This window comes from Cotesia typhae, unplaced genomic scaffold, assembly GCF_013202065.1.
Source record: "Cotesia typhae breed Kobodo isofemale line unplaced genomic scaffold, CoteBio_Ctyphae contig_48, whole genome shotgun sequence".
NCBI lineage: Eukaryota > Metazoa > Arthropoda > Insecta > Hymenoptera > Braconidae > Cotesia > Cotesia typhae.
In genome coordinates, this window is record NW_027423756.1 from 10,935,418 (window position 1) to 10,947,974 (window position 12,557).

Below are 12,557 nucleotides of genomic sequence, written 5' to 3' on the forward strand. Positions count from 1 at the left end.
CTGACGCGCCAAAAAAAAATTTGAAAATTAGGCGCGCAAAAAGTTCTAAGTTTAGCCGCCAGGGGCGGTAGTTTCTTGATGTCGCCTTGGAGAAGCCACAGTGGTGACGTCAGACATCTAGAGGCAGAAGCGAGCGCGTTTGAAGCCGAGTAGGGCGTGATAGTGTGTGTCGTGCCGCCCGCAACTTTTAGCTGTCTTTAGTATTCTCTTAATCAGGACCTACACACAGTAAAATAAGTAAATCTGGTCGAAAATCCATAAACAAATTAGCAAAAATATGCCCGAATAAAAAATAAATCACTCTTAGTACCGGTTAAAATAAATCTAGTGTGGTTATAATACGTGTGACAATAATGCTTGGTGTTGCGAATAACAGTGTTGTGTGATAAACGTTGTGTGTTGAGTTTAGTATATACCATGTTCCGCTGCATTCCAATCTTTAAAGGGTGTAACAGGCAGGTGGAATACGTTGACAAGCGTCACTGCTCACTGCCAAGCGTGCCCGAGGATATCCTCAGGTACTCTAGAAGTTTAGAGGAACTCCTTCTGGACGCCAATCATATCAGGGATTTACCTAAGGTACAACCAGAACACATACCAACATTCCAACTTTTTTAACCACATTATATATTTTATTTATACACACATACCTTCAACGTATACTTAAATATATATCTATATATTTATATAGTATAATCACAATCACCTAGTGTAATCATGATCATCAAGGACAGTGTTAACAACTCGTTATTAATTTTGCTATCCCCTTCACCTTAACACACACACTCGATTCTCCTCCAATTCCCGTAACATCACATGAGCTCGTGGATCTCCTGCCTAACTTGTCACGTTTCATTTTTTTTTTTACCTTTCTTCATTTTCAGTCTACGAGTTTATCGTATTTTTAAAAACGCGCACTTGATAAAACACTGAAGTTGACAGACATTAACAATTTTTTAGCAATTAAATTAATAAAAAAAAAACTTTCACATGTGAAAATTAATAAAAATTACAAGTGAAAATTGGTTAAAAAATTTTTTTAAATTGACAGCTGACCGCTAACTTCAGTATTATCACTTGATCCTTATCTATAATCATAATAAATATTTTATTTACATAAATAAATAAAGTAGGTTGTTTTTTAATATTTAAAATTTTTTAAATAAATTATTAACATTCATTTATTTATTTCAGAATTTTTTTCGACTCCAAAGGCTACGAAAACTTGGACTGAGTGACAATGAAATTCGTCGATTACCGCCAGATATTCAAAACTTTGAAAACCTCGTCGAATTCGATATCTCAAGAAATGGTGAGTTTTTAATGATAAATTCTGAAAATAATTTTTCTTGTTCTTGTCTTAATAACAATAATAATTTTTAAAGATTTCGGAATATAAATATATCGCTCCGAACTCTTTTTTTTTGTCTCTCACTCAAAATTCTCTTGTGACACATTTACTTACTATTATAATTATTATTATTATGATCACTGTCATGCTGAATGCAAAAGTAGATGAATGACAAAAGTTTAAATGGATAGTGGATTTTATTTTTGGTTGCAGACATTTTTAGAGAGAGAGTTTATTGAGCCCGAGTTTGAGTCGACAAACTAAAGTTTTATTATATTTATATAAATACATATATATGTATACATAGAGTATATATACTTCCGTTTAGTTGTGTTAGTATCGGACAATTTCATTGCACCGAGTTGACGATTATTGCGGAACGACTTTGATAATATAATGAATTGTAGCACATGGTCACGCCGGCATTGACGCGTCGACTACGAGCCCGAGCGTCACAAACTTGTCAGACATGTGGCGAGAAAGTAAAGACCCGAGGTGTATGTACACAGTCTTACATTATTTTACTCTACTCTACTCTACAATACAATACAATACAATACAATACAGAATATAATAAAATACAGTACCATACTTCCAAGCATTACGTGTATGTAAAATAAATGTACATATGTGCTCTGAATGTGTACATAGATTTATGTAAAGATGTGTTTATATGTTCGAGTGTTTATTGAATTTTTTTATTATATTCTTGGCCTCTATTTATTATATTATTATATATTGTAACACAGATTATTGTTATCGATAAATTTCAGAGGTATTCCGGATAAACATAAATTATGCAACCAGTTATGAATAATATAATAACAATAAATAATAATAGATTGCATTGTATTGTACTGTATTGTTATAATTGCAGATATTAATGAGTTGAGCTGAATTGAATTGAATTAAAATAACAGATCGTTCGACTGGATGTTGAATAAAGTGGCTGAAATTTTTTGTCAGAAAATTAATACCGTAACGGTAAATTTCCTGGTTTACGTTCCTCTACAGTCGGTGGTTTCTCTACAGGCATCCTTATAGAAAATATATATATATATATATATATATATATATATATATATATATATATATATATATATATATATATATATATATATATATACATAGTATACAGTAACAATAATGATAAATAATGATAGAAGTAGACGAAGTAAAAGACCAAGACCAAGACGATTACACTTGATGTAAATCTCCGCGGTCTTAAGTGCCAGTAAAGCGCCGTTATACTCTCTTCACTTGCTACAATTTTACTCTTCTATTAAAACTACTGCTGAGTAACATTTAGATATCCAGTTGACTTTGAAAGATAGGTTCCCGTTTCTCCAACGATTAGATTTAAAATGTTGCTCACGATTTAAATAAATAAACCCTGAGCTTTCTGGGCAATCTGACTTGTATTTACAATAAAATTATATTTAACACGTGGTGAAAAATTTTTAATGATTTATCTCCAGGGGATGATTATAAATATTTTTAATTTAAAAAATGACAAGTATTGAAACGGGATTTATTCGGTGAAATTTTTCTATTATAAAATAAAATTACAGACTTTTAGTTGCATCGTGCTCGTTGTCGACTACTTCAACTTGATTATTTCACTTTTATTCTCCTTTTCATGACTACGACCACGACTACGACGACACGGTACCGGAGTAGACAAGTTGTCCCAGATCACTGAGAGTGGATTTACTCAGAGCTTCTTCTTATACCTATTTTTTCTCTTTATACCTTAAGCTCGTTTTTTTTTTTTTTTTAATTTTTTTATATTCTCTTTATTTCTTTAGAGTTACTTATTCGTTTTCACAAAGTCACTTTGCGGTAGAAAACCGAGTCTTTATTCCGTTCCATCAGTCTTCGTAACTAAATTGAACTATTTTTTGCAATTTCAAATTTTTTACCTCAATATGGTATTCATATTATTTTTTTCTTACACTTCCTTTGTAACAATCTTTTACATATTTGAACTCGCATGTGTATTAAATGAAAGGTGATAATTTTTTCTGATTTATCGAGCATTACAATGACGATAATTTATTTATTTTGTATTCAGTATTGTAAATAAAAATAATAAAAAATTAGTTATGCTGAAAAACTTTCACTAAGACTGAGATGTTTTTACAATCGACCAACCAATTGGTATTTCCGCTTCACTCGTGTCGCATCATGATGAGTAGTTTTTTTATGCGATGAGCATACGCTATTTCTATAAGCTGTAATGATGACATTATTCTTCGTCTTGTCGATTTGTCATTAACTATTTTTAAAATACAAAATAAAAAGAAAAAAAAAATAACTATATAGATTATTAATCATCTGGGCGGAGTAAAAGCATTTTTTCATCATTTTTAAATGCCAGTCAGAAAATATTTATTAAACTGATGAGTAATTTATTTATCAAACAAGTTTCTTTTGATTAAAAAAAAAAAAATATTTTAAAATTTAATTTAAAGCTCTTAATTTTAGTCCTTCGTTAAAAAAAAAATTACTATCATTATTTACTTCTCATCAATAAATATTTACAGTAGAATGTAGAGACAGATTAACTTTAACAAAAACTTTTGGTCATTAATTTTATATTAAATTTTTTTGTTTCCATCCGCTGTCAAAGTAAAGAATTATTTTTTGAGTACTCGAGTAAAAAATTATACAGCACTGGCGTCAAATTCAAAGCTCCTTATCTAACTTTTTTCATAAATGTTTTTGTTTAAAAGCTCTCAAGATAGATGGTTACTTTTTCTTGCTTCACTTATATCAATAGATTAATCATTTCTCAAAATATTTTCAAATTTAGATCCATCGTTAGCCTATCAAAATAAATAAAGTAGAAAATAAAAATAGTTTGCATGAGTTGATTTAATTTTGTAAAATTTTTAAAATATAATTTAAAGAAAAAACAATTAAATTAATATAACTATGAAAAAAAAATGAAATATTACAACAATAAACTCGACATTTATAGGCTCTTTTCAATGAAAATAATTAAAAAATTTTCAATGGTACTTAAAACTATTCGGCACCTGTAAAGTGCAATAAAATAAATCAATCATGTTCTTTCATTACACCCAAACGTTTTTATAACCTATTAAACCAAGTCTTTAATCAAACGCCTTTTAGTTTTTAAAAATGCATTCTGATAATAAGAATAGTTTATTTTAAATGTCAAACAGTTACAGTTTTTTTTACATTATAATAAAGAAATATATTTTATAAAAAGAGATATATTTTATAAAAATACCTGTTTTATATAAAAAATATTTATGTAACCTACATATATTAAGAAAAAACCAGTTGTATAAAGAGCCTATTTATTTAATCGTATTTATATTTATTTATCATTCAAACATTTGTTGTATTCATTCATCCACAGTATAAACATCGAGTTTAAAATATGAAAAGCCGTTTTATTTTTTTATTTTCATTCAAAATACTCTGGGTTGATTCGCGGATGAGTTAAACCGTGTAATAACCGTCGTAATATCCCCCGGTACATTATACGGTAGCTAATTTTTTTTTTTTCATAGAGTGTAGAAATGCAGTAAAGGACTGGGTAATTGATTCAATGGCATAAAGTATTTCGTAGGTATGCGGCACAGGTGAATTAATATATTGTGGAGAACGCCACTGAATTATTTTATTAATTACGCTAGCAAGATATTATAATTTCATTTGTACTCAGCTTCTGTGTGTAATTATCCTCCAGTTTTACAATTAATAGGTCGAGCTACTCTATTGTTGATAATAATTGTTAATACATTTATTGTAATTAGTCTTACAGTACTATTCATTCAATAGACAACGAGAAGTATTTTTTTTTTTTTTTTTTTTTTATATTTAAAACGAAAGAATAAAAACATGAGATTTTTTATGAAACAAAGTTGTTTAGAATTACTCGATACAATTACAAGCTTGTAATAAAAAAGTTATTAACGATTGTGTGTTTTTGAATCAGTGTTCATTAATTTATAGTAAAATGATTTTTTTTTTATTTCTATGCATTTTACGAAAAAAAATTTCTCAGATGGAAAAATTACAGATTAAACATTATATAAATTTTTTTAACTTGTTAAGTTATTAGAGTATTTATCATTGTAATTATATTTACATAAAATTTTATAAAAGATTTAGTGTGTATATTAATTAAACATAATTGAAAGTAAAAAATGTACAATCGATTAATCTTAAAAATGTTTCGCTACGAAGTCACTGAGAAAAGAGAGAAAACAAATAATTAATTAAAATAAAAATCAGGTCGTACAGCATTAATCAAGATAAATTTAACACAGTTGTTGTATGCATGTGTCTACTTATATATACATTTATATATATACCGCGTAGCGGTCGTTTATTGCTAGCATAACGTCAACATAAAACACATTTACTCCATATATAACGTACTAGTTATTAAATGGTAGTACATTCTACTTTAGAGGACGATACTGAGAGCAACACAGTGTAGGATTTGTTTTTAAGTAGGCCAGCGGCGTTACATTTAACGTGACATTTAATACACATTTAAATAATTATTATTCTCCAAAGGTCTTTCAAATTAATTTTTAAAAATAATCTTTGGTCTACAGAGCAGAAAAAATAAGGCGTCATGTGTCACCCATTGAACTTTCAGACCTATATATATTATTCACCAAACCAACGGAGAATATTTGAACAATTATTGAAATCCAATTAGTAGGTTAAATTGCAAACAGTAATTACGGGAAAAATAATTTAATGTAAATTTTTTAACCTAGTTTGTGACTTTTTGCTTTATAGATTTTCGATATTTAATATTTATTTTTTTAATTGACTTTATGTTTATATTTTTGCATAACTTTTGGCTGATACGGGAAATATTGTATCGGAAGAATTTATATTTATTTTTTAAATTTAAAAATACCGAGTTTGAGATTGAGTATAGCATAAGAATGAGCATCGTTGATGTTCATGATGAGATCGAGTAAATAAAACGGGAATAATGTAATTATAGTATTAACCTCAGTATTATTAGCCTTGTGCAGCCTTTCATTTAACTTTTAAACTCAACGACCTCGATATTAACCCCTTAGGGATAATTGGGCGGGTGTGGTTCTGCACCTCATTTTTTTTGCCTAAAACCTTTTTATTTTTTCACATTAATATTAATATTCTATTCAAATTACGGTGACAAACTCCATCAGAGCTTAATCTCATATTTCATGAGGCTTTTTTAATATACTGACATAATTTTGGTATTTTATTACTCCTAAAATTAACAATAACAATTATTGAATTATTTTTAATTTAAATTTAGCGATTTATATTTGATTAATAAATGCAATTTTAATATATGATATCTACATCGTTAAATATTGAGTTAAAATCATCCTCTATATTATATTTTACATATAGATATTTATATAAATAGAGTAGGCTGAAGAACATGAGGATTAGAGACAAAAAAAAATTTTCAATCATCTACTTTACTTATTCAACAATAACTTTTTTAATTAACGGGCACGACTTCTTTGTTGAATTTTACTCGCATAATGTAATAAAAATTAAAAAAAAAAAAAAAAGTTTAGTTAATTTTTAATGAATAGCTTACAGATATACTTAGAACGGAGTTAATTAAAAAAGTCTGTAAATTAAAGTTTCAAGCCTGTTGTACAGTTTTTTCAGTAAACATATTTTTAGTTTACTAATTTATAATTTTACAGGCGCTTAATACCACCATAAAATCACATTAATTAAATTTATATAGAATAAAAACCGATTGAATTTTTTTAAAATAGTTCTCCTTGCCACTTTTTCATGAATGGAATTATTTTTAAGCGTTCAGCATAAGTACGCTCATCTCCTGATATTTTTCACACGTCGTAGAAACTGATAGCCCTTAAGAGAAAAAACAGGCGCCTCTATATCTAGGTTTATTCAAAGTTGAACCAACAAAAAGTAACCCATTTTTCTCAGCTACCTTTTATTCTGCTCTACCTTTGTATAAAACCTTTACTTATTTGTATACGTCTGTAAAGATTGCAAAAGAAGCCTTGGCCCTTCTGGACGACGGAAGTTGGTACACATGGCTGGGCTCCATGAGCCTTGAACGTTTCTTCTATCTGTTCATTCTATTAAGCATCAATTTTTTTACTTCGTAATAACAATGGATACTTCACCGTTCAATGATTTATCTAAGACACAAGATTCTGGATGAAAATAAAAAAAAATTAAATTTTCTTTATCTTAAAATTGAATTATTACGCTTTAGCTTCTTCTTTGTATTTAAGTAATAACAATAACGTTTATCCACAGACTGTAATCTATCGGAAAAAAAGTAAGATGGAGTAAAAAATAGCTTGAGAAAACGATTAGACGTTAAATAGAGGTGTGCCGGCACTTATAGACTCTTTTTCTTTTTCTATAAGAACAATAATAATAATAATAATGATACTGCTTATACTGTGCCTTGATTCCACCAATAGGCAAGAATAATGATTGTTCCAGAAAATTTTTTTATTCTTAAGAATATCGACGATAAATATTTTAATATCTCAGCAGTTAATATAACTCTGCATTAAATCGTTAAAAATCATTACTAATGTCTATTTTTATTTTTTGATACTTTTAGAGACTGTCATCATCAAATAAGAGTTTCTCGTGAATTTGTACTGGAAAAAAATTGACTTGATTCAAGAAAAAAATTTTTTAATCAAATAAAATTAATTTAAACCAAACGAAATTTATCATTTAAAGAATTTTAAGATGATAAAGCTTTCAAAAATGATTTTATTGGTTCAAAAATAAAATATAATTTTTTTTTTCAGTGTACACTACAAAGCGCCTCAAAAAACCGAAACAAAGCCCATAACCTGTAGAACAAAATATAAATTGATAGCATTGAAACTTGCCCACCAGCACAACTCGTAAAAGAGGCTAGTATATTTATACATCTCAGACACTTTGACGGATTCTATTGTTGGGCTATTACTAGTAAGCAAGCGTTAAACTCTTTTTTAAGTCGCGCGATTAATCTTGAGCGTGGGTAGTCCATCGACAACAAGCATTACATCGCGAGCATTCTTCCCTTCTTTTTATATTCTCATTCTTATTTATTGCTTCTCTTCTTGTTTAACTTACTCATAACATCCATGGCTTCACCCAGCTCCACCCAGTCATCTCAGAATTTATCTCGATAGTAATCAATTTATTCAATTGAATGCACTTTATCATTTTTATAAACTTCCAATGTAATGTTATTTTCTTATTATTATCCCTAAACAGTATCATTATCGTTACTTTTAAGTCTTATCCATATCCTGAGTCATTCTGACGTACTTTAGACACGCGAGAATGTAACTTTTAAAATTTTAAATTTATAAAAAATTAATAAACTAATTTTTTAGCGATTTATCGAGAGTTTTAAAGCTTACAGTTATTTTTAGCTCATTCGATTAATGACCTAATAAAAAGTATATTTAAATAACGAATCTTAATTTTTAATTCACTTGTATTACAAATGTACCAGCTGTCTACGAAAATAGACCACCACTCGACAGTTTTAGTCGCGTTTCAACTCCCCCAACGCCCAAAATAATCAATGATTATTTAATGTTACCTATACGTGTTATTTTAGTATATTTAACCTGAATATCAAAAGTTTCCCAGCAAGCCAGATCCCTTTAACTCAATAACGATAGTGATAACATAAATATAAATTAAAAATATATAGATCGCATAAATTAATAGAAAAATTCATTCATTGTAATTAAATAATTTTTTTGATTTAATAATTTTAAAAAATTATTTTTTAACTTTTGATGAATATTTTTTGAAGAATAACAAATCTTTTTATCAGCGTAGTAGAGGGTAAGCAAACTATAGAGACGTTTAAACTTGTACCGAGTTGAATATTAGTACGGGAGATTACTCGTACTAGTAAATAAGTTTGATAATTATTCTACTTAAAGTATCAAATCTAGTTGACATTTGAGCTATCTAGTTGGTGAGGATTAGTCAGTACTGCGGGCTTTGTACCCATGTTGAGCACTTGTCGTTCAATATCGTTTGCTTCGAATCATATTAATCGTCTACGTCAACTGGTTTGTGCTATTGTCTCGCAATATTCTCCCCGATATTCCATCCCTTTCTTCACCCCAAAATCTATTGTTTGTTGATTACGGAGCAAGTGGAGTAGAATATTCGATGCTCATGTACTATACGACAATGTATTGAATGAAGTTAGACGTTATCAGAACTGTTGGTTAAGTGTTTCTGCAATTCAATTTAATCGTCTTGTTGTCATTGGCTATTGGAGCATCTAGTTAAATTAATTTAATTTCTTTACTTTGGAGAAATATAAGGCCGATAGATTTGTGAGTGAGAGGGTGGAATGATATTTCCTCGGCTGATTGATCACCAGTAGATTCAGTTGACGAACTACGGATGAGGGTAAAGAGACTAAGAAATTAAATATAATCTACGAAATTATATCATTTCCGTTTTATTTATTATTTCTGTGTCGTTATTAGTGTTAGAATTTATTATAATTATTTTTATTATTATTTATTTGTATGGGTGGGAAATAAAATGTAAAATATTTGTTTAGGGTGGAAGAAAAATAATATTTAGAGTTTGAAATTTTATCATTCAAAGATTTTTGCTGGATAATATAGAGCAAAGAAAATGAGATCAGAGAAAATAGTTTGAAGAAGGTTATATAGACATTGGGGAATAAATAGAGTCCATTGGTCTTCTTATAGTACACCGGAGGACATTGAAAAGCGATCGAAGAAGACGAGAGTGTTGGTGTGTCGGTGCCCGATGACAGACGGGGGGTGAGCTGAGTAAACTGGGGCGCGTGGAGAAGTTGTCGAAGCCGTAACAAATAGTCTCTTTTACTTGCGATAATAATAATAATTATTATTGTTATTATTATTATTCCAACAACAATAATAATAATTATTATTATTGTAATAATAGTCATAGCGATAATGACAGCTTCAAGTATGTGTCGATTTTTTTTTCTCAATTATTTCTCGTTTCTCCTTTTGATTAAAATATCAATCTTCGAGATTTTCTCGAAGTAAAACTTTTTCTTTGACAGTCGGGAGTTTGATATATTTTGATTTTATTTATAGAAAAGTAACTTATTGATATTTTTCGATAGAATTATCATTAGACTTGAGAAAATAAAATACTGGTTTGATAAAATAAGTTTTTTGATTTTGAAAATTGAAAAATTTTTTCTAAAAATTTAAATTAATTTTAATTGCTGTTGAAGAATTTCTTCACTAAACAGTCAATGTAAATGATTTTTCTATAATAACTGTTTTAAGTCGTAAATAATTTATTATTGAAAATACTGATGAATACTGAAGAAAAGTAAGTTGAAACAAAGTTAACAGTACGATGAAACATGATATGAATAATAATTAGTTACCCGAGGAAACTAAATAAGGTTCTGTCCAATTGGATTGCGTTAGTTCTTCCCCATTCGTGCTTCCCGGACGTTTTCAGTTACATTTAGTGCTCTATCTTGAATAATATACTATACTGTACAGTAAATACTATATAAATAAGTAAATAAAGCAACTTACACTTCTTACTATTCTATAGACTCTGGCTGACTCAAAGGGAAGTCGATGTCTTACGTCCGATTATTTTTCATCGTGAGAAAATTTATCCTTGACTTTATAGCTCTTGCATCAATACACGTGAAGATCAAGAGAAATAGAGATAAAAAATTTAATAAAATATAACGGGAAAAAGTGTTACAAAAAATGCTGACAGGAAAATCATTTTGATAAAATTGATGTAAATCTAATACATATATACGGTCGGTAATGTAATAAAAATGGTAACACGCTGTGAGTTAATGGACTAATTGTGTCATTTCCATTTTATTTTCAATGTATTTTTACTTTTGCCAAGATTCTTACAATCATATCATGTCAAATTAAGTTTTATTCTTAACAATTATCGCCGTGATAATAAAATTAATTTTTTATAATATCCTTCAGACTCGAGATGCTTTTATCCGCTTTATTTATTAAATTAAATGTCTGATTTGTTATCTACAGTATACAATATATAAACAACGAGTAAAGGTTTCTTTCTTTTCGAGTATTTTTGGCATTTATTTTGGAGTTAATGCTTTTATCGCTAATCCGATTTTATTAAAAAATAAAGATACTAATTCATTCTTTTATTAAATTTCCTTTGTCCGTATTTTTATAATAAAATTCAATATTGCCCGACGTTCTCTCATTCTTTTCAATATTAAATATAATGCTCGTCATTTAATATCGAGAATGCCCATGTAATTTTTAATTAATACATATCGAATGCAATGTAATAGAACATGAATTTTAATTTAAAAACTTTACTAGATAATAATAAAAAAAGATGTTATCGAATAATGGATGCATGTAAAGGAATTTCTTTCTTATATTGCAAATCATTAAAAAATACCCACGGTATTCCAGGTCTTGCAGTACTGTTATTATTTCTCAACGTTATTTCTCGATAAAATTTCATCTTCCACATTGCCGATAAAACTGTTTAGTTATGTATACATATACATATAGATATTTTATTGTTTGGAATAGACACTCGGAATGTCAGATTAAAGTCGTGTTTCCTATTGATGGTGTGAACTAGTTTGTGACTGTATTTTTATTTTTGTTATCTGACAGATATTTAACCGTATGGATCCAGCCAAATAAATGTATTATATAAAATCCTATTTATATCCTACGTACATAAAAATATCTATGCATTTCATTTGTGTTTGTATAACTTTTTAAGTTGAAAAAGCTTTTAAATTGATAACAAAAGCTTTCAACTTTTAATCTCAAAATATTTATGATTCAAAGTAAAAAAAAAAAATCATTGAACGCACCTCAATAAAACGATTTTAAGAGTACTGCATTGTATGGGCGAAAAAGGTCAACCGTAGGAATTTTAATTTAAAGGTTTAATTTTTTTTTTCATTCCTATCCTCATTATCTGGAAATTGGAAAAAAAAATTTAATCAAAGTAACGTTATGATAGAATTTTTACGTAAAAAAGTATTTACAAATATTAACAAAAAATATCGATCGATAATTGTTACTCTAGTTCATATCAAGCTACAAGGAAATTAAAATCACGCTTCAGTGCTTCTGAAAATTTGTTTTCTTTTAAAATTATTATACAATTTTTTTTTTTTTTT

The 12,557-nt window shown here is 28.3% G+C and overlaps 1 protein-coding gene across 8 annotated transcripts in view; it reads left to right on the forward strand.

The window, feature by feature from the left end:
- The first annotated feature begins 170 nt into the window (after positions 1 to 170).
- Positions 171 to 12,557, forward strand: part of Scrib (scribble planar cell polarity protein) — a 39,440-nt gene continuing 27,053 nt past the window's right edge. For 3 of the 8 annotated variants that reach the window (XM_074247109.1, XM_074247112.1, XM_074247110.1), the window contains exons 1-2: positions 172 to 579; positions 1,195 to 1,312. In XM_074247109.1, the coding sequence (XP_074103210.1) occupies positions 418 to 579; positions 1,195 to 1,312 (280 nt within the window). In that variant the 5' untranslated portion in view covers positions 172 to 417. Of the gene's footprint in view, positions 580 to 1,194; positions 1,313 to 12,557 lie in introns of all 8 variants that reach the window. The other 5 variants (XM_074247107.1, XM_074247108.1, XM_074247111.1 and 2 more) reach the window with 3 other exon arrangements.